At 38.2% G+C, this 22961-nt stretch overlaps 1 protein-coding gene across 1 annotated transcript; it reads right to left on the bottom strand.

Annotated features, from left to right (window-relative positions):
* Window positions 1-1852: 1852 nt before the first annotated feature.
* LOC143883952 (uncharacterized) lies at window positions 1853-21165 on the bottom strand. Its single transcript, XM_077387287.1, has 13 exons — window positions 20968-21165; window positions 20700-20827; window positions 17254-19990; window positions 17043-17150; window positions 16856-16956; window positions 16646-16736; window positions 16299-16409; window positions 16088-16153; window positions 4659-4718; window positions 4018-4575; window positions 3263-3382; window positions 3041-3160; window positions 1853-2386 (listed from the first exon to the last, which is right to left on the bottom strand). The coding sequence occupies exons 3-13, from the start codon at window positions 19924-19926 to the stop codon at window positions 2321-2323; spliced, it is 4074 nt and encodes a 1357-aa protein (XP_077243402.1). The 5' UTR covers window positions 19927-19990; window positions 20700-20827; window positions 20968-21165; the 3' UTR covers window positions 1853-2320.
* Between the last annotated feature and the right edge of the window lie 1796 nt (window positions 21166-22961).

Genomic DNA, 22961 nt, shown 5'->3' with positions numbered 1-22961 from the left:
TTCCTTAAAAAATTGCGTCAACGTGAAAAAACCCGACCCGACCTGAACCGACCCGAGATTTATCATGGGTAGGGTCGGGTTTGGGAATCGTGGGTTTTCCGAAAAAAAAACCCAACCCGACCCGACCCGAGTTGCAGCCCTACTGAAAACATAGGACAATCTCCTGCAATCCTGCTCTCGATGTCGGAAAGAAGGGCTAAAAAACATAATAGGACAGTTGGTCTCTTTCTCCTCTCATCTCCCATCTACAATTTAGGAAATCCAAGATTCTAAACATAGGACAATCTCCTAAGTCTCTAATTCATTGCCTCTACCAGTGCGGCTGGCTATATCGCCTTCATCTTCTTATGAGAAGTTTAGCAGTTTAAAATGTAAGTTGGACATGCTAGGACACTCCGATAGACTGTCCAATTTGAAATATATCATGACTGAGACATGAGAAATAGGATCCAAAGAACACTCGATAAGGGATTTGAATGGATCGTGACTAAGATATAGATTGGATCCAATCCAAAGTGGATCTGTTGACATCCTTTAAGTGAAACACTGAAAAGAACATCACCCTTGATTCTTTCATAATGATCGAATTTTGGCGAGTGTGCCACGTGGATGGGATCAGTCCCGTTGATTTGGTTGTCGAAAATTAGCCAAGCCCCTGCCATCGATCTCACATTGATCGGATGATCCCATCCCTTTGATCTATTAGACCTCATTTAGGATGCTGCTAAGAGAATCTAAGCCATTAGATTTTATAGGCCTCAATCTTACTAATGAGATGTTCGTGTATGGCATGGGACCAGACCATTTGGGTTACCTTTTATGATCGTCGACCAGATCAATGGTCCGGTCCATATTACAAAGATCTAATGTTGATGTTAGAGATTAATCATAATAATGATCTGCTGTGTAGTGAGACTTCAATCATAAGAATTGCAACATTTTATTAGGGGAATCTACTTCAATCGGATCCACCTATGTCTTAGCGGGTCCCTTATTGGTCGGAGGGTCCTTTTTAGTGTACTTTTCATATTCATATCATACTTTTTGTGCCTAGTTTACAATCCATTTCAAATTGGACAGCTAGTTCATCAGTGTCCTAGGTCCTACTTATATTGTGCACAATTTAGGCTTAGGGTTAGAGCAGGGAAGGGAAGGAGTAAGCTATAGGCAGAGAGAGGGGATGGTCATCAAAACAAAAAGAAATGAAACATTATCTGATGTTTTGAGTAAGGTTTTTACTCCCATTTTTTTTTTTCCAACATAATATAAGAATTAAAATGGGTCTCTCTATAGAAAATGGGCATAAAACAAAATTTACTCCCATTTTTTTTTGCAACATAAAATTCATTTTACGCACGCCCATTTTACACGGTAAAATGGGCGTAAAATGGGCGTGTAAAACAAATTTATGCTAAATTTTTCACTTAAAATGTGAGTAAAAAAATTTTTAAGCTCATTTTATTATGTCGGAAGGCTTAGAGAAAATGTAAAATGGGCGTAAAACAAATTTATGCTAAATTTTTCACTTAAAATGTGAGTAAAAAAAATTTTAAGCTCATTTTATTACGTCGGAAGGCTTAGTGAAAATGCTTAAAGAGTCCAATGACTAATTCAAAAATAAATCCTCAAAGGCTCTTGACGACTAATTTTTAAAAAAATGTAAAATAAAGAATAGAGTGCCATAATTGGAAAAAGGGTGTGGGTGATATCATTTCCCTTAATTAAATTCTAGTTAAAATATGAAAAAATGAAAAAGAAAAAGAGAAATTGTCTCCACTGCAATGGTTTTTGGGCATCGAAGTAGTGCAAGACACTACAGATACATCTCGATCTGGCCCAAATGTAACTGATCAACCCAAACCATTGGAAAATTTCTTCAATGGAAATTCAATTAAAACTCGCTGTTTAAAGAGTGTTTCAATTCATCCACAAGGGATAGATTTCAGATTCATCTCAGGCCACCTGGTACAATTTGGCTCTACTCCAAAGTTTCAAGAAATCATTTATTTGAGACCAGAAGGCAAAAAAAGTAAAGAAAAATAAAAGGAAAAGCTTCTGTTAAGAGGTAGACGGGTCATCACCGTAGCAATGGCAGGTTCCAAGCACTCGCCTCTGTGATTCCCAAAAAAATACAACACTGTAACCAGCCAAAACTCCGGTAACCAAACGCTCTTCATCTTCTTTCATCAAAACATATAAACTGCACATTCAAGGGTCTGTTGATATTGGCAATTTTCTACTCAGTGTTTGGATATTATCAAACGAGACGGACAAAGCTGCAGGTTGCAACGATGATGGTTCCACCTCTGCTGTTTACAAGTCATTGTATCTTGAAGAGAGTTTTCAGCTTCACGACCAGTTTCCATTCCTCTATAGACAAATCTTCCTGTACATCACAATCAAGCCCAACAAGTTAAGTAAACGGCAACAGTGCATTTTCAATTGTGGGAATCTTCAAAAGATTTCATATACATGGAGAACATATTTTGCGTTTTTCGATCATTCATTAAGAAAACAGGCACCCAATAAGTAGCTAATTATCTTGGTATGCTTGCATCAAAAACTAAAAGTTCTTTTTTTCAAAATGACAACTATGATGATATATTTTCAAGGGGGAGATGGAGGGGAACTATGGTTGAGGATTCCACAGACGGAATTTATCTGGGCTGCCCATGGGAATGCCAGCCCGTGGAGAGTGGCTGACATTATTAATGAAATAGTGGATGTGTGTATCATATCTCCATGTACCTAGACTAGCCAATTATATGGCAGATACCCTGCCAAAAGGGGCAATTAACAACAATGCATATGGCAACATCTACCTCGAATGCAATTGTTGTTTTCATTTTAATAAAATTTGTCTCAACTCAACTCAACTCAATAAAGCCTTTGTCCCAAACTAGTTGGGTCGGCTAAATGAATCCTTTAGAAAAAATTCATGAATTTTAATAAAATTTGTCTACTGTTTCAAAACAAAGTAATAAAAACAATAGTGGCTGTGTATGTGTGCGTTTATATAATGAGAGTTATGTTATTTTACCCTGTAATTGGCTTTGAGAACATCTATAGAGTCCCTTGAGATTCGGCTCACAAGCTCATCATCGATTTCAAAATGCCTTCCATACATCTTTTGCTGTTCTTCAGGGTTGCTGCCAACAATCTGCACACAGAGCAGAGCCAGTTATCTCAAGCATACCCAACTCATAGTAGGACTAAACAATTCATGAAACATATCAGCCCTCTGACACGAGCTCCCAATTACCTTTATGGCAACCTTCTGGCCTTTCTTGGCCACATCTACCTGTTTATGGTTGATCTCGATAGAAGCTATCCTTCCGATGTCAATATATTCCTTTGAAGGAATACAAATCGGAGTTCCGACCTGCGTTTAATATGGGTACATAAACAACTTATAAACTTAAGTAAAAATCATCACATTGGGTCTTCATTAGAATTACAGTTTTATGTCTTAGACTCAGATTGGCACACATGAATGTATATGGTCCATTGCTTGGAGTCTAAAGGGTTGATCGTGAAGCAAAATTCCATGCTTCACTCATAAGGAAGTTCAGTTTTAGAAAAGTTTAATCTTCAATTGGTTCAAACCATACTTCGCAAAACGTGATTCGGCGAAAAAAAAAAAGGGACAGAAAAAAGTTGGATTTAAAACAGTACTGGTTAAAAAACAGAAAAAAAGTTGGTCAAATAAACAAAAACAAGAAAAAAATATTTAATACGCATAAAATTTTGTCATTTACAAAATACAGTAGGGATAAAATTGGAAAGTTGGCCAAAAAATGCACTTAATACTTTTTAAAACGTGTTTAATACGTGTCCTCAAAATAACGGAGTTTTTTTGCTGTAAAAGTTTAAACTGAGTATTAAACGGCAAACCCACAAAACGCGAAAAAAAGTTTGAAATGAAGTTTTGTTCAAACAAACCAATAAAGATTCACTCTTATGTTGTTTCCCTGTTAATTGGAGCAGGAAACTGGAGTGAATGGTCAAGAGAAGTACCTTTGCAATTCCTTCAATAACATCAACGCCCAAAACAATTGGGTCCTTCTTGTTGAAAATGCAGTTTGGCATAATTTGGAGAACACAGGGGAAGACTGCTTCTTCTGCAGCATCCTTCTTCTTTTCTTCTTTCAGCTTGTCAATGTAAGCCTTGAACTGATCAAATAGGTGATATATAATATCCGCAATGAATATCTTGACACCGGTCTCATCTGCGAGCTCCCGAGCCTCAGGGGTAACTTTGACATCAAATGCCAAGATAGTGGCATATTCCTTATTCCTCTCAAGCATTACACTAGCCTTCATAACGTCCCTCTTGTGTACAGGACCAATGTTTATACCACTGACTGGAATATTCACAGCAGGGCTCTTCAAGAACTCTAACAATGCCTCCAGTGAACCAAGGGTGGAGGCTTGCACACATACACCCTCCCCACTCTTGTCAATCCTGCTCATAACACTCTTCATGTCTTGCATTGCCGATTCCTTTATGTCATCCAAATCATCATCTGACCCCACCACATATAGCGCAGTTCCTGCAATGGCATGCTCAAGGCCCTGCAACCAAACACAAATTTCAAATCCCATTGTTTTTAAACATCAAAAAACTCATTTAATGAGAATACTTAAGCTAATGTCACCTGTGCAGTAATCTTGATACCCTGTGCGGCCTTAAGCTCTTTATGGTGCAGATAAGATCCCTGAGTATATCATAAAACCAGAAATTCAACATGCATTAGAAAACCAATATTTGAAAACAGCCAGGCACATTGAAAAAGAACCATGTTTTTTTTCTTTGAGAGAGCAGAATATGATTCAACTCCTTCCGTTAATATATAAATTCATTTAGTTGAGCCAAACAATCGACTGAACCATATGCAGTGAGATTTCACTAAGGCGTGAATTCAAAACACAATACGAAGCGATGCATAAAAGACTGAAACCAGCTTGCAAATCCTTATCTCAAACATAATAATCATGGAAAATTAGGGCACCAGAAAATGATGTAGTGCAAATCCATACGTCCTCTAAACCAAAATTTGGAGAAGGATGAGCTTTGAAGAAAGATTTTTTATGAATTTTGGCGATTTTATTTTAATTTTTGGAATATTTTTGTTGGGTTTTAAAATGTTTTGAGTTTTGGGAAAAGATGTGATTGTTTGAAGGTTATAGAATATCTATTTTGATTTGAGAAGGTTGAAGTTGAAGTATGAAGGTTGAATCAGGACTGGTCTATAATAAAAACAGTGCAGGTCGGAAGATGATTTTTATAGGAGATTCGGGTTATAGCTTTCAATGAAATGTTACTATTTTTTGTTCTGAGGATATCCTAGCTTAATTAGGACTATCTTATAACTCAGAAGTGTCTTAAAGCTGGAAAATGACGACGATTAGGCCTCTTTACTGTGAGAATGTTTTGGACTCATAAAAGGGCTAATCTGTATAAGGGAACTTGGGACTAGTTTTGTAACTATAAACCATTATGGGAATCAAAATTTATGCAAATAGGTTTGCCTTTTTCTTTATTGTTTTCTCTTTGAGACAACATCATAACTTACATTCCTTGTAAGTTATTGAGCTACGCACTTGATTAGTTTGGGGTTGAATTTAAATTCAAACTTGTGATTATTATTCCATTTATACTACACCATATTTGGTAGTAGCCTAAGTTCAATCTTAGGATTTATATTTGGTAACACAGCCGGGAGGGATCAACGAGAGTATCAATTAATGTTATGATAGTGGTAAAATACTGATGGGGACCATCCTAAGGCCCATATTCTAATTTTTAAGTGACTTAGGAGGGGTACCAAAAACATTTGCAAGGTTTCTTTAATTCGTAGGTGCTTAAAATGAGGGACAGATATTTGTTCTTTTTCCTCCCTTTTGTTTCTGTTTTGCTTGTATCTCTTCAGGTTGACTGTCTTAGTCGCCCTCTCATTCTTTTTAATAAATTTTTTTGCTACCGTTCAAAAAAAATGAGGGACGTATATTTATTATGAAAATATTAAATGATAAGGGCATTTAATTTATTTGTAGTTAGGGGTGTCAACGGATCCAATTCAGGTCGGATCCACCTATGTCACAGTCACGATGCATTCAAATTCCTTATCGGTCGGGTCGGAGTCGGATTGTTCTTCGGATCCTACTTTCCACGTCATGATCACGATCCATTTTAATTCGGACCGTCCATCGGAGTGTCCTATTATGTCCCGCTAAGCTAAGTAAACAATTAATTATTAAAAAAAGAGATAGAATGGCAGTCCACTATTAGTGTGTCTCTATACATTTTCTTCACATAAATTAAAATTTTATCTATGTTTAATCTATGTGTATAATAATGCTTGTAAACAATAAAACTAATCAAAATTACCTACACAAATATAATGTATAACTATTATCAAAGAATATGATGCATAAAGAACAAAACCCCTCTCTCTTTTCCTTTGTGAAAGTATGAAATGAAAAGACTGAAATGAGTGAAATCGCATTCCCATCTGATTTATTAAGTGACGAGAGGTTTTGACCAAAATACCCTTCATAGAACGGTTAGCACTAACAAAATATAGAGGGTATTTTTGTAAACCATTTCGGATCGTGACTATCCAATGGACATCTATGGCGTGCCCATACACAATCCAAAATTTTTCAGATCCGAGATTTGATGATCCGAAATATGCCCATGGATCCTATTCATATGTTTAGATCCCGTTCATTAACGTTCGGATTCGGACGATCCATCGGACCGTTTGGATCCATTGACACCCCTATTTGTAGTTAATCACTTAGGCTGTAAACTGGCCACAAGGGCTCACATTGTAACATAAGGAAGTCCTTGTATGTGTGGGACATGAAGTGGATTGGTTTCCATAATATTTTTTAGTCCTAGTTTATTTGTAGTAGGATTAGAGTGAGTCCATGTAATGGGAGTCCTTAAGTCATTAGAAGTTGACAGTCTTGTTACTATTGGTAGAAAATAAGAGACCTAAGAGTGTTAAGAATTTCATTTTAAGAAGAAAAGTATATTAAAAAAGAGTCTTAAGTTGATTGGAGTCCTAATAGGGGTAGGAATTGGGGTTTACAACTTTGATTTGAGTGAGGTTTAGGAGTCCTAATTCTCCCCTAATTATTTATTTCATAGGGTTTGAAGTATCTATAAATTGTAAAGGCCTTGGGCTCTAGCTGTCATGATATGATTGAGTTTATACTTCTCTCTCTCTCTCTCTCTCTCTCTCTCTCTCTCTCTCTCTCTCTCTCTCTCTCTCCTATTTAATTTAACGGAGCATCGATCCTCCCTCCCCGTTCCCTTTCTTTCTCTTCCCATAAAAGTAATCTGCGAACACAAGATTTGCATCAAGTTGGAAATAGAGCCTAGGTTCGAATGGCTTATCGGACTGGCAAACTATAGTAGGAAAATCCGAGCCTATATATTGTAATCAATACACTATGAGGATTAGAGACATCTAGGATTTTGTGGAGTTAATGAATGAGAATGTCTTTTTTTTAATGGCCACAATTTCATTCCAAAGAAAAGACCGAGATGGTCAAATACAAACACAACAGAAGAAGAAAGCAAAAAACAAGAAGATACAGGAAAGATTAATGGAACTCAAGGCGGCAAAAAATTGAACTTCTCTAAGAGATGGCATGCGAACCCCTTCCCTGGCTAGCTTATCCGCCACCCTTTTGGCAGATCTCTTATATGGCAGAAAGAAATACTCAAGCTACCCAAAATGTCTTCAATCTCCACAAAAAACTCTACAATCTCCATGGGAACACGCGCAATCCACTTAGCCAACAGATTACATTAATGCTTTGTTTGGTTGCAAGAAGTTGGCTGGGAGATTAGTAGTAGAAGAAGTCAAAAGGAAGAAGACAAGCATGGAAGATGGGGAGAAGAATAGGGGAAGATTGACCGGTGTGTTTGGTTGCGCGGCAATCCACGAGAAGATTAGCGGAAGATGTAGGGATGCCATTACTAAAATGGAGAGTGGAAGAGAGAGAATGGGAAGAAAGAGAAAGAGAAAGAGAATAGAATAAGACAAGAATCTCCTTGAGATCTTCTCCTCAAATTCCACCAAAATGGTGAAATTTGGGGAGAAGATTGGGGGGGGCATCTCCGCGATGTTGTCTGGCGGCCAAAGTGCTAAATGGCAACCAAACATGCTTTGGGGAGATCTTTGGAAGATCTCAAGCATTTGAAACTCCTACAATCTCCCCAAAATGAGCAACCAAACAGGGCATAAGGGAATCCCCTTCTACCACCACTCTATCCAAGTTCGCAAGTCAACTCAACTAAGCCTTCGTCCCAAACTAGTTGGGGTCGGCACTCTATCCAAGTTCTCTCCCACTAAAAACTCAATGCCTTGAAAGGTCGCACGCACTTTCGCCTCACTTGAGTCGACTACTCCTATGGGGCCAGGAAAAGCCCAGTTAACATCTCCCCTCTCATTTCTTAGGACTCCCACTATGCCAGACGGGCCCGGATTTCCAATACTAGACCCATCAAGATTAAATTTCATGGCCCCTGAATCCGGCGGTTCCCACTCCTGCACGATCACATGTCTTCGCTCTGAACTGGAACACACCTCCCTCCACGCATTCCATAAATCAAAAGTGGAAACAAAATTAAAGCTTGGAAGAGATTTTACCCAATGAATGAGAATGTCTTGATTTGGTAGAAGCGTTAGTAATATATTGATGACAACAAAATCTAGGCAATGAACAAATGATTTTCATTACCATGATAACTTTTGCCAGACGCTCCTTAGAGTAATGGCTAACACTAGATCAAAATTCAGGCCTAATAGAAAAACCACCTATCGTTCGTTGGAGTGATATAAGGGTTCAATTTTTGACATGGTTTTCTCCGAAGATTTTTCAAGAATGTAAAATACTACAAGCTAGAACGAAGAGGAGAAAGCCAAGAAAACCAAAGCTTACGTGATAGACCTATATGCTTGTTTAAGAATCTAGAAGACTTGAAGGATGGACATGCCTAAAGAAGCATAAGAGAGGCTATCAGTCAACTGCATGGATTTAAATTTCCACCAAAATCGACATTAAATGATCGAAATATTTCCGTTTCATTCCTCATTGAAACACATCGAAATCGAAACACATGCCGGAACAAAAATTGTAAGTATATTAGTGATAAAGTATGCCAGTATGGTTCACAAGGCTATATTTATATGCATTGCATGTGAAATGTGGTGCAAGTATTATGTATAAATATTTAAAAGAATTACATGTGTAATCTGATATGTACGTTGTATGAGTTCAATATTGATAAATTGTAATGAGATTTTTTCTTTATGTGATAACTTTTTGAGTGTATATGTGTTTATTCTGGCACTTCATGAAGTTTCATCTTAAATGGCCATCATTTGCATATATTTCCATACATATGCATGATTTTATACGATTTCCACTGGAATTTCTATTTGAAAATGTCATGTTTCTATTTTCGTCACAACTGAAATGCATATTGAAACCATGGTTTTAAATTTCGACCGGATTTCGGTGGGGACTGAAACCGGTATTTGGCGGAATTAGATATTTCGCCATTTACCAAATTTCGGCCAAAATTTCGAGAAAATGCAATTTTTATTTTAAAAAAAAAACGTTTTCAGTCGAAATTTCGGTTTTCCGAATGTCTGAAACGGTTACCGAAACCGAAATTTTAAACCATGATTGAAACCAAAACTTGAATCCAAGCATGTCTGAAAGAATTAGCAGCGCGAAAATCACTCCACTCAAAGGCTAAAGCAACGAACCGACGATCATTCCACTTAAATCAACAAACAAGAGTCGTATTGTTGATCCAATGACAATTTCGATAGTACGTGGCTTGCTCACATTACTTAAGGATTCAGAAAGCGGTCATCATACTTTTGAGTTCTGATTTCGTCAAAAATTAGAGCGTGAACACTACTATCAGATAATCAAAATGACAAGTATTATCCAACACGCCTCGAAAAGGCAGATCGTTCGACATAGACAGTAGGAGATTCAGATAATGCCAAAGGAAGCTCTACAAGTTGCTAATAGTAGATAGGAAAATCAATTAGAAGAACTTACAAGGCATTCAAAGAGAAAACAGCAGAGAATTGACATGGAAAAAACGTTAACAGAAGAAAACACAATTTTTTTATTTGCGTTGCAGGAACTACAATGTCATTTCAAAGAACTAAATATGCTCCAGCTAAAAGAATGGGAATCTACGAGAAGAGAAGATGCATAGATCCAAGATGATATGTTTATCGATATGCGTTCAATGAAGTCACAAATTATAGCATTTGGACCCACAAGATGAAACGCCTATCAATTAAGTTCTTAAATGACTACAAGGGCCCACATTGTATTATAAAAGAGTCCTTGTAATTGTGGGGCTTGAAGTGGGTTAGTTTTCATCATGGGTTTGAAGAGTCCTAGTTTATTTGTAGTAGGATCAGATAGAGGCAACATAATGGGAGAGCTTGATGCATTAGATCATTTGACACTTGTCTTGTTACTATTGGTGAGAAATAGGAGTCCTTAGAGTGTTAAAAATTATGTTTTAAGAATAGAAGTCCATGAAAAGGAGTCTAACATTGAAAAGAGTCCTAGCAGGGGTAGGAATTAGGGTTTACAACTTGATTTGGATGAGGTTTAGGGGTCCTAATCTTCTCTGAATCATGAATTTAATGAGGTTTGAATTTTGAAGTATCAATAAATTGTAAAGTCCTATGGCCTTAACTACTATCATATGTTAGGTTGCCAACCATTGCTCTCTCTCTATTAGATTCGCACATTACTTTTTTGGGAAGGGAAAGAAGGGGAGTAGAAGGAAAGAAAGGGAACGACGAAAGAGGACTAATACCTGACAAGTAGATACTTATGGATCGTATTATGCGGTATGGAGGACGAAGCATATGGCTAAGAAGAGTTCAAATTCATCCAACATACTAACGAAGATCAAGAAAATTATGAAAAATTATCATAGGGAATTCATGATCCAGACTCCTCTGTGTATCTAGCTGAATGATTCTGACTTTATGGGGAGTAATTTCAATGAAAATTAGATCATTCAAAATTCAATGAAAATTATGACGACAACAAGTCTACAAGAAAATTTCGATGAGCGAGTTTACGATACACATTGATGAGAGTCATGAGACCATGAAAAAGGATAAAAACTACACATATGATGCTAATTTAGTGAAAGACATCAATGCCAATAGTGCGCCAAGAATCAATGGCTCTGGCGTGCATGTCTTTTAGGCTTTTAGCATCTCGGTTCCCTCGCTTTGCCCATTTTTAAAAACAAAAATAGTTGCCATAAAAAAAAAAGGAATTACAGCTATTGAACAAAGAAGAGGAGGCTACTAAACTCATTGTTCAAAACATGAAGACAATCTAATAGGGTTATTAATTAGTCAGAGACAGATTTTCTCCAATCGATGAGGAATTGATGAAGCACAAATATAGGCCCTTTAAACTAAAAATCAGAGAATGAGTCTGACCTTCTAAGAAAGATTTTTTATGAAATTTTGGTACTTTTATTTGAATTTTCATAATATCATTTTTTGGACTTTAGAAAGTTTATGTTTCGAGAGAAGATATGGTTGCTTGAAGCTTCTAGAGTTTCTATTATGAATTGAGGTTGATGTTAAAGTAGGAAGGTTGAATTAGGGCTAGTTTAAAATTAGAAATTGGTTAGGAAAGAAAGTAATATTTTTATAGAAGATCTGGAAAAGTTCTCTTTAGAAAATTTCTATTTTCATTCTAAAAGAACTCTGACTTAAGACTGGTTTAGAAGTGTTTTAAATTTGGAAAGCGTCTAGGATTAGGAGGTATTGCTTTGCAGGTAGGGCTAGTTTAAAATTAGAAATTGTTTAGGAAAGAATGTAATATTTTTATAGAAGATCTGGAAAAGTTCTCTTTAGAAACTTTCTATTTTCATTCTAAAAGAACTCTGACTTAAGACTGGTTTAGAAGTGTTTTAAATTTGGAAAGCGTCTAGGATTAGGAGGTATTGCTTTGGGAAGGTTTTAGTCATAAAAGGGCAAGCACAGTCTATATAAGATTATAAGGTGTTCTTGGCTTTGTTAACCAATAGCTTTGTCTTTCTTTGTTGTTTTCTCATTCTGACAACACCATATCTTACCCTGCTTGTCATTTATTAAGGTATGTACTTGGTTAATTTTGGGTTGAATTAAAGTACAAAACATGTGCTTGTTATTCGATTTCTACTGCTCCACAATAGCATGGTTCAACACTCACTTATATTGCCTACCCACACCAATATTATTAGGGAAGTAATATTCCCACACCCTTATATCAATAATGGAAAGACTTTGACTGTGGGTTTGTACTATCCTAAAACTAGGCCAATATTAGTTGCCCAGCCAGTTGAGAAAAAGAGAGGGAAATGGGAACGACAAATAAGCCAAATTGCCAAAACAGGTTTTACAGTGTGAAACGTGTTTTTCAGTAATTACTCTTCTTTAAGGTGGATTTCAAGTTCAACAACTGGTTCAACTGAGAAGGCAAGCATCTAACAAACAGGAATTCTCAATGGTTGATTCAACTGAAAAACAGTTTATATAGTAGTTGGCAACAAGTTCAAACAAAGGTAATTTCTGCACTCAAAAACGAGCATAGACAACACAAAACAGTTCTCCACAAGGACCACAACTGATTCAAACCAAAAAGGAGGTTTTCAAGATGAGAACAAGACCTTCAAGATCAAGGAGAATTATGGATGGCTATACCCTAGCTGAGAGAGAAGACGGAGAGACGAAATTATGTGGGTTTGTGTTAAATCACTTGTTGTGCCATCTGTTTTTCAGCCCCCTCTCTCTGTATGCAAATTTATGCAACTTCTTAAACTCATGAAACGTGACTCCAGGCTACTCAACCTCTCCAACTCCAACTTTCATGGCGGTTCCAATTCCAACTCTTGGGACTTCACTACAATGGCCCCCACTTTCGCTCTATACCTTTACGAGCACCTAGACTACACCTTTACAAATGTGGGTTTTTTGTATGGGAGCAGGGTACATTGGCTAATGGTGGACTCACATATCAATAGCCTCAATGTGTTTTACCCACCACCACCACCTCCTCGAACCCGTAGTGAGTTTCCAAGAAGGGAGAACTCATTTTGCCTTCTTTAGTGCTTGGGCCTTGATAATAGCAGCAAAGACAAATGCTTCCAAACAGAGAAGGCATTGATAATAAAGAGGTTTATTGCCATTCAAAAAACTAGAGGTTCATAATTGAGGAACAGAGGAAGTAGGGGTTTGGTTATGTAGACACTTGAGCTTGGATTTCAGCTATGTTGCATGGATTCGTCGCCTCCCTCTGCTGAATCCGTGTCGACACGTCTCCGCATCCGAATCGGACATGGATTCAAGTGGGACACACCCGGATTCTTGTCGTAGCCGTGTCCTGAATCGTATTTTTTCGAGCGAATCCGATTCATCGTTGTCTCTTTTGAAATGTGAATCCTGTGTATTTTCCCTTTAGACATTTTCTTCTTAACTTTTTTTATATGAAAGCACAACCCACACTCTCTTAATAAAAACCCTAGCACCCCGACCCTCGAACATCGACCCCCTTCCTCCAATACAAAACTTGCCTCAACCCTCTACCCTCAAATTTTTCATGAATATATATGCATAGTACACACACAAATATATAAATATATAAAAGGATTGTACGCTCGAGTGTACCAAGCTTATGGTACGCTCGAGTGCCCAATCACATGTGGGCCCACTTTGTTAGGATGATCCAAAGCATTCATTTGAAAGGCCCTTACATAGATGGGGTGTGTACCAAAAATCAGCTCCATAGGATCATCCTAACCCCTCCAAAAGTGGAGGGGAAAAATGGGCAGATTTGTGGACAAACGGTGTCTGTCCATTTTGACCTCCACAAATGGATGGGTTAGGATGATCCTATGGAGCTGATTTTTGGTACACACACCATCTATGTAAGGGCCTTTCAAATGAATGCTTTGGATCATCCTAACAAAGTGGGCCCACATGTGATTGGGCACTTGAGCGTACCATAAGCTTGGTACGCTCGAGCGTACAATCATTTTCCTCTCTCTCTCTCTCTCTCTCTCTCTCTCTCTCTCTCTCTCTCTCTCTCTCTCTCTCTCTCTATATATATATATATATATATATATATATATATATATATATATATATGAGGAAAGTGTTCTTGCGCTGCAGCGCAGGGAGCTCCCTGCGCTTTAGTGGCTTATAAAGCCTCCCATTCGTCACTTTTTGTGGACCCGCAAAGGTGGACCCGCTATACGAACCAATGGGAGGCTTTATAAGCCACTAAAGCGCAACATATATATATATATATATATATATATATATATATACGAAATTTTAAAATTTTTATTTTATTTAAAAATTACCGAATCTGAATCCTACTTTTGGGGGTTTGCCGAATCCGACACCTAGAATCCGTGTCAGATCCCGACACGCAAATCCGAATCCATGCAACACTGGATTTCAGAGACTCCTAGCTTTTATACTTCTTGCCTCAAATTCAACTCAATCCAGTGATCCCTGCTACTGATGTTACTCGTACTGTAGTACAATCTCACTCTTTCTCTCGCTCTCTCTCCATCAACCTTCAAGCTCTCTCCGAAATCCATATTCTCACGCAACCAAACCAAATCAAAACCAAATCCCAAAACCGAGCCAAGCTTCTTCCACTCTCGATCCACCACCCATGGCAAGATCAACAATATCAACACCTCCATCCACCAACTCAAACCAGAAAGGGAAGAAAAGCAAGCCACAGTGTTCGACTCCAAAGAATTGTCTGTTTCCAAACATTCCCATCCTACAACTAAGGAAGACATCCTCCGTCGTTTTACAAGACATTGAACATGATAAGCAGCAGCGCCCCCCCCCCCCCCAAAAAAAATCCCACACACCCGAAGCTATCACTGCAAGCATAAAAGCCTATTCGCGGTAGATAAATGGATGCTTCACCATTTCTTTCTAATTTCTACAAAGTACATCTATTAGCTGGAGAAAAGAAGTTGCTTCTTAACTATATCACATGTATTAATTTTTCTACCATCGTTGTCCAGGAGAAGACTTTGATACAAGAGGAACGACAACTCCCCGAACATGTGCAAGAGGGGAAATGGGTCCCTTGCCTTCAACCTTTTGAAGCATGGTGTAAAGGGGTGATAATTTGGCTTACACGGTCTCCTTTTATAGGCCTACTGGAGACTCAATAGACCATCTAGGAATAGAGTGCCTTCTGAATCTCTAGAGATGCATCGAGAACTCTAGTAAGCCTATAAGGTTCTAGGAGGGTCATCGACTGTTTGATGATTGTCAAGTGGCACGATCCAGACCGTTGGTATTAGAGGAAGTAGCCTAGAAATAGATGAGGACTCCCCATTGGTAAATCACCTCTGACCCTTTGAAACCTTAAAGCTTTACAAAGTGCAATACCATTCTTCTCCTTCACTAATGTGTGCTTCCTTGTTAATGTCTAAGCGTTATATCTTGCCCTGGGTACAAGGCTCGTCCTCCTAAGGTAGGCTGACTCGAGGCTAGCATTGGGGATTGCAAGAGTGTCACACGGTTGTGAGGCTATGGAATTAGAAGGCCCATGACTATGGTCTTTAACTATCCTCATGCACATGAACCATCCTAATGATCAATACCAGTTCAAAGTTCAAATCATCTAAGAAGCAAACCGAGATAAGAGGTTTCTCCCATTCTATCATTCAAAAATATAATAATCTCTTAAACCAAATATAACACAAAGATCACCAAAGGGGTCTTAATAAATATAGATTTAGATATAAAGATAAATTAAAATATAAAGAGTGAGCATTAATATAAGTAAAACACCAAGAACGGATGTCAAGAATATATAGTTAGATAACATTGAAACAATTTAACTGCATAACACAAAGGTTATTGGCATTCAACTGTAGTTCTTCACTTGTTCTTATTCAATATCAGTAATTTATACTTCAGTAGTTGTGATGGAAAAATGAGACGAACAAAACAAAGGATTACCATCAAGGACTCCTCACCTTCACACGAAGCTCCTTCATTGGATGTGGTGTCAGTAAAGCTCGAATGGTAGTAACAATAGGACCCTAGAATGGAACAACGGACCATATGTAAGAATAGGACCCTAAAATAGATCAACTGGTCATCTGTAGGAAAGAAAGAAAAAAACAAAAAACACAAAACATCTAGTACCAAAATTTTTTGGACAGTGGGAAGGATTGGATGACTTACCTGCATGCCACAAACAACTATCTGATCCCCCTCATGAAGCATGCCATTAACTAATACAACATCAATGGTTGTCCCTAAGCCTTCAATAACCTTAACCTCCAAGACTGTGCACTGAAGAATAGTTGCAAAATGCAAATTATAAGAGTAATGGAACTAACAGAATAATTAGCAGCAGAAATAGACTATCATCTACGATAATGGCCAAAGCTGAAAAGTCAAAAGAAAACAAAGTAAGCGGGATAACCAAGAACGTATCTGTGACCTATCCATAATATTTATCCTCAAACCTATGGTAAACATGCCAATTTTAGAATCAAAACCATTACTTCCATTGAGAAAAACCATACCTGCACTTCGCTTACAAACATAAGCTTTTCCTCCATAGTTTTCTGCGTCCACTGCACCAATAACAAAAGCATATCTGGGATGCCCTCGCCACTGGAATATAACACATAAACTTTAGAAACTCGGATGGAAAATGAACAACTCCCATTTCACAACCAACAACATATCCAACAAATATAAGTTAGACGCAGACTAAAGTTCATGATATACACCTGATTGCACTTGTAGGGACAATACTGAATGTTTCCCCCATTTCTCTATTTTTGTAGTACAACTCGGTATTAAGTCCCTGCTCCTTAAACTGCGTGATAATCTGAAAACAGATATAAAATAATAACCATGGTTGCCTCAAGTCACAAGCCCCAAAACAGGAAAAAAATGCTAAAGATATAAAATGACCCCAGTAAGCCTTGATTTGAACTCCATTTGAACGTCATTAGACTGTTGCTTCATAGCCTTCACAATAGGCGCATTGGGGCAAGTCTTCCATCCATATAATCTGTCAACCTTTGAGATCAAAATGCAAAACGAACATAAGCTTGAAACCAATGATGCATATTACAGGTCAACGGAAGCTATTGTAAATTGTAAAGTAACTATTAAATCCCACCTTATTCAAGGCAACGATGAACTCAGTCTTACGCATCTTCAAAAGGTTAAGTGATTCAATGGTCTGTGGCTCTAAGCCATGCATTATGTCAACGACTAAAATCGCGATATCACATAAACCTGAACCTCGTGAACGCAAATTCGAGAAGGATTCATGTCCAGGAGTATCAATGACTAGAAGACCAGGGACCCTCAACTTTGCATCAGCTTTAAGCTCCTTCGTTCTCTCCCGTATGTTCTCTGCTGGAAAATATGTCGCACCAATCTGCTGTGTAATACCTCCAGCCTCACCCTCCTGAACATTAGTGCGTCGAATGGAATCAAGCAACTTGGTCTTACCAGTATCGACATGACCAAGAATGCAACAAATGGGAGACCGGAGGTCATCCGCGCTCCTTTTCGAGAGAGCCTCTGCCGTCCGTGCCTCCCGTTTTGTCGTAAAATCTTTTCCCCTCTTCCTTTCAGTGGCTTCACCTTCACCTTCACCTTCATCATCTCTACTTTCTGTATCTCGACTCTTCACAGGTGCATGAGGGACAACCTTTTTAACAGCGGCAACAGTTTTTGTAGGCGCAGGAGGTACCTCCAAATCAACAGAGGCCGGCTGTGCTAAACGCTTGGTTTCTTTGGTTTCTTTCTTCACCACAGGTTCCTCCTCTTCCTCGGAAAACGCACTCTTAACAGGCAATGTTAAAACTGCATCATCCCAGCTTTTTGCATCCCACTCATCATCATCATCATCATCATCCTCTTCAATTTTGTTATCCTCAACCTCCGGCTGCTCGACTTCCACTTTGTCCTCGACATCTCCCACTTCCACTTTGTCCTCGACATCTCCCAGCATAGAGTCCTCTTCAACCTTCTCAAGATCTGATGGATCAACCTCAGGATCGATGTGTTGCTGCTTTTCCACAACCTCTGTGGTTTCCACGGCCTTTACCGCAACCCCATCATTTACCTGAGTAGAAGAGGGCTTTGCCTTCTTTGTTTTGTAAATTGGCCTTTTAGTTGTCACTGTAGCACCATCAGCAGTGGGAAGGACACCAGCCTGAGCAAGAAACTGATTCCTCATTGCCTCTAATCTCCGGGCTTCTTCCTTCTGCTTACCAGTCAGAAGCTTACCCTCTTGTTTTTTCTTCAGAAGTTTCTCTTTTTCTCTCTCCTTTTTCCTGCGTTTCGCCTCCTCCGCCTGCCTTTCAAGCTCCTCTAGCCGGAGACGCTCCTCTTCTTCCTTCTTCAACCTCTCCTCTTCCTCTTTCTTCTTCCTCTCTTCAGCTTCTTTACGTCTTGCCAGTGCCTCCTGCATTTCTCTAACATGCTTTGGGAGCTTCTTGTCAGAAATTTTAGTCTTCGTTTGTTCTGGTTTTTCTTCCACTGCAGCAGTGGCGGCGGCGGCGGCTGCTTTCTTCTCTTTTTCCTTTTCCTTCTTCTTTTTCTTCTTCTTTGCAGCTGCAGTCTCACCACCTTCAGCTTCAAGATCGTTCTCCTCAAGCATAGCCTCAACAGAGCTAACCTGTTCAGGCTGAACTTCAGATTTCTCTTCTGATGGAGCGACAGGTTTTGGAGGTGGCGGAGCCTCACCGAGCTCCGCAAGAATTTTGTCGAGGTCGTCTTCCTCTTGGGCAGTCCTTCCACTTTTCTTCTTATTCTTCTTTTGCTTCTTGGAAGTGTCAGCTGTGTCCCCAGCCCCTTGTTTATTAATTTTTGAGTCAGCGTCATTGCTTACTGCCGCTGCCTCATTACTACCACCTCTCACAGAAGATTGTTCTTGTTCAACTAGGTCATTATCTTCTTCTCTGAGAGCAGCATCGAAAGTAGATGCTGTAAACACGCTATTAGTCTTCTTGGAAGATTTGGATGGCTTCTTCTTACCAGAAAAAGTAATCAACGGGGGATCATCTTCATTCTCTCTACTTTCACCTGTAGCATCGTTCGGAGAATCAATGTGAGGTTGCTGCTTGGATGCAGCTGAGCCAGTATTATCTTCATCATCGAAACTAACCGCAGAAAAAAGGCTATTACTCTTCTTAGAAGATTTTGACGACTTCTTTTTACCAGAGAAAGAAATCACGGGGACATCATCTTCATTCTCCATCTGATTTTCACCCATTGCAACATCAGTACCATCGTCATCATCACCAATGGCATTGAAACTAGACCCCGTAAACAAGCTGCTACTCTTCTTAGACGATTTGGATGGCTTCTTCTTACCAGAGAAAGCAATCACAGGACCTTCGTCGCCTTCTTCATTACCATCACTCTCCTCCTTACCAGTTTTTACATCAGTTTTTTCAGTTTCATCTACATCGTTATCCTCTTCAAGTGCATCAAAACTAGATGCAGTAAATAAACTGTTATTACCCTTCTTCGATTTCGGCTTCTTCTTACCAGAGAAAACAATGGCAGGGGAATCATCCACTTCCTCATCTAAATTGGTACTTTTCTCTTGGTCATCATTAGATTGAGCCTTAGATATTCCCTTCTTACCCTTCTTTTTCCCAGAGAAAACCGGGGCATCGTCTTCACGGTTCTCTTTCTCAAAATTCTCCTCCGACAATTCCGTACTGATGGAGTACTCGTCGTCATCAATAACAGGCCCTTTCTTCTTGGATTTATTTACAACAGCATTTACCGGGGTTTCATCATCCCGGGCAACCGGCTTCTTCTTGCCCATTTCAGGTGCACGGTTTATTGTCTACAGAAAAAAAGATGCTGAAAACCAAGGACCAAATTTCACCCTGCAATTGCCATAAAAAATACAATATTCAGACTACTAAGATCTCTATTGATAAAAGTGCGGAAAAAAAAAGATAAAACCAGAAACCAAATTTCACCCAGCAATCGTCGTATAAAATCCAATATTCAGGCAAGAAAACCAACTAACTAAGATCTAAATTAGCAAAAAGAAAGACAAAAGTACCGAAAAAAAAAAGATTCTGAAACCCAGAAACCAAATTTCACCCTGCAATCATCATATAAAGTCCAATTTTCAAGCAAGCATACCAAACCAAATTTCACCCTGCAATCGTCATATAAAATCAGGCAAGCAAACCAACTACTAAGATCAATAGTAACAAAAAGAAAGAAAAAAGTAGGGAAGAAAAAAAAAAGATTCTGAAAACCAGAAACCAAATTTCACCCTACAATCGCCATATAAAATCCAATATTCGAGCAAGCAGACCAACTAGTAAGATCTATATTAACAAAAATAAAGATAAAAGTGGATTCCAAAAAACCAAAAACCAAATTTCAACCTGCAGTCTCCATATAAAATCCAACATTCAGGCAAGCAAACCAACTACTAAGATCTATATAAACAAAAACAAAGATAAAAAGTAGAGAATTAGATTTAGGGCAGGATGAAATCCAAATCAAGCAAAAGAGAAAGAGAGACAGTATCATTTGATCCAAAATACAATAAACGCAAATAAAGGATAGGAAGCTTACTAGGTCTGATGATCAAAGATCTGAAAGAGGAACAAAAGGAAGAATGCTTCTGATGATGAGGATGCCCTAATCTGATCTGCTGAAAATCAGGGACTGCCAGATTGCAACCGAGAAACTGAGCTTCGAATCTGCCAAAATCAATAACGAGGAGAAGAAAAACGAGGTTAATAGATGAAAAATTAAGACGAAAAGATCAAAGAAAAAGATTCTACGATTGATTTCTTATGCGTTTTTTTAGGGAAGAGAAAGGGTTTTTGTATGAACTGACCTAGATTTGCAGTGATTCTCCGATTGGCGAGCTAGCATCTTCTGATTAGAGTGGCGGTCGGCGTTTGGGAATTTATAGTGGGTCTCTGTCTGGTTATGAGGTTGGAACTTATGAAGATGAAAGAGAGGCCTCAAAGGGTTTGAGCTAGGGTTTGGATTTTATTTTATTTTTTTTCCCTTTTTCTTTATGCTTTTTAATTTAGTCTTTTGTACTAGCGATGTATATGATACATAAATTAGTTTTAAGTTAAACAAATAATTAAGAACAAATTAGATGACAGATACTGATATTGGCACTGCCGTGTTTTGATAATGGCACTAACCCGCCAGCTCTTCATAGTTACTAGAATTCCCAAAAAGCTCTTATAAGCCAATTAAGAAGAAAAGATAATGTGAGTTGGTGCAATTATCAAAAATGTTAGTGCCAATATCAATAGCCAAGATAAAAGTGTGGTGATATAGTCTTATGGCTGCACTTTTACACTAAAGAGGGCTGACACCGGTTAAAAAAGGGAGCCGATATCATATAGAGGAAAAGGATTGTACACTCGAGCGTACCAAGCTTATGGTACGCTCCAGTGCCCAATCACATGTGGGCCCACTTGTTAGGATGATCCAAAGCATTCATTTGCAAGGCCCTATCATAGATAGGGTGCGTACCAAAAACCAGCTCCGTTGAATCATCATAACCCCTCCAAAAGTGGAGGGCAAAAATGGGCAGATTTGTGGACACACAATGTCGGTCTATTTTGACCTTCACAAATGGATGGGTTAGGATGATTCAATGGAGCTGATTTTTGGTACGCACCCTATCTATGTAAGGCCTTGCAAATGAATGCTTTGGATCATCCTAACAAAGTGGGCCCACATGTGATTGGGTACGCTCGAGTGTACAATCCTTGTCCTCTATCATATGTCATTTTCCCAGATAAAAAGAAGGAAAATAATGTACTCCCGTTTACGAATTTCGATGGCAAGAATTTTGCTGGAAAGGAAAAATATTTCTAAAATTTCCTACATTTCTTAGACATGGAAAAGATAATTGGAACCAACCCCATACAAATTTTATTTAGAGGGACTTGCAATTTATGATAATATCCATCCAAACCAACCATAATCATACCATTTCCCTCTTAATCATGTGAAGAAGAAAAAAACTTCTCAAGAAATGTTTTTCTTGCAATCCGAACTGGGCCTAAAGAAGAGCATATTTGTGTTTCCAACTAAGAATATAGATGAACCGTGAAATGGAGACAACCCTATTTATTTTAGATTTTAAAGTCCAAAACTAATTATTGGCTAAAAAATCGATTAATAGTCCAACACTGATTATTGGACTGAAAAATTCGTTTCATTCTGAGTCCAATAATCAGTTTTGGACTTAAAAAAGATTATGAAAATCCAAAACAAACCCGGTTAATTTATTTAGAACCTTATAGATGTAAAGTTCCTCGACTATTTAAATAACTTATAAATGCAAGTTTTTATTTGCGTGTTAAGGGATTTGCTAGCCAATTTGAGGAAAGTGCGACTGGCTTTTGCATGTGAGAACAGCCCCTTAGATGAATTAAATGAATAAGACAAAATGTTTAGATATGAATAAGACAAAATTGGATTTATGACTGGCTAGAAAATCCCACATTTATCCAGAAATCATAATATAACCAACTAGCTGCTAAATTTATCACAAAGATGATCCAACGATCGAATCTATTGAGATGTGATATATTCTAAAATGCCTCCTCAAATGTATGTATACTAGAATCAACATACGTTTGATTACAATAGATTATTCAGTGATCGATGTAAATAGAATCTTCTAATTTTATGCGCACCCATCGGAGGTAATGGTGAATATCTGCTAATAATGCTGATTGATGCTTGTTGAATGTCTATTGACGATAGTGATTAATGCCTATTGCAGAAGAAGGTGTCGCTCGCAACAAGAGCCGTGAAGAGGGTTTATGATAGCTAATATGTGAAAATATATCATTA

This window comes from Tasmannia lanceolata, unplaced genomic scaffold (genome assembly GCF_043159265.1).
Source record: "Tasmannia lanceolata isolate RefF3 unplaced genomic scaffold, GAP_Taslan_0.1 ptg000008l, whole genome shotgun sequence".
Lineage (NCBI taxonomy): Eukaryota > Viridiplantae > Streptophyta > Magnoliopsida > Canellales > Winteraceae > Tasmannia > Tasmannia lanceolata.
This window is presented reverse-complemented; position numbering and strand designations above follow the sequence as displayed.

Excerpts from the sequence above, each read along its gene's own strand:
- LOC143883952 (XM_077387287.1), bottom strand. The coding sequence starts at position 19,926 with ATGGGCAAGAAGAAGCCGGTTGCCCGGGATGATGAAACCCCGGTAAAT. Across the intron at positions 3,383-4,017 it reads TTATTGAAGGAATTGCAAAG|GTCGGAACTCCGATTTGTAT; the intron begins GTACTTCTCTTG and ends TATTAAACGCAG. Across the intron at positions 2,387-3,040 it reads TTCTCAAAGCCAATTACAGG|GAAGATTTGTCTATAGAGGA; the intron begins GTAAAATAACAT and ends TGTGATGTACAG.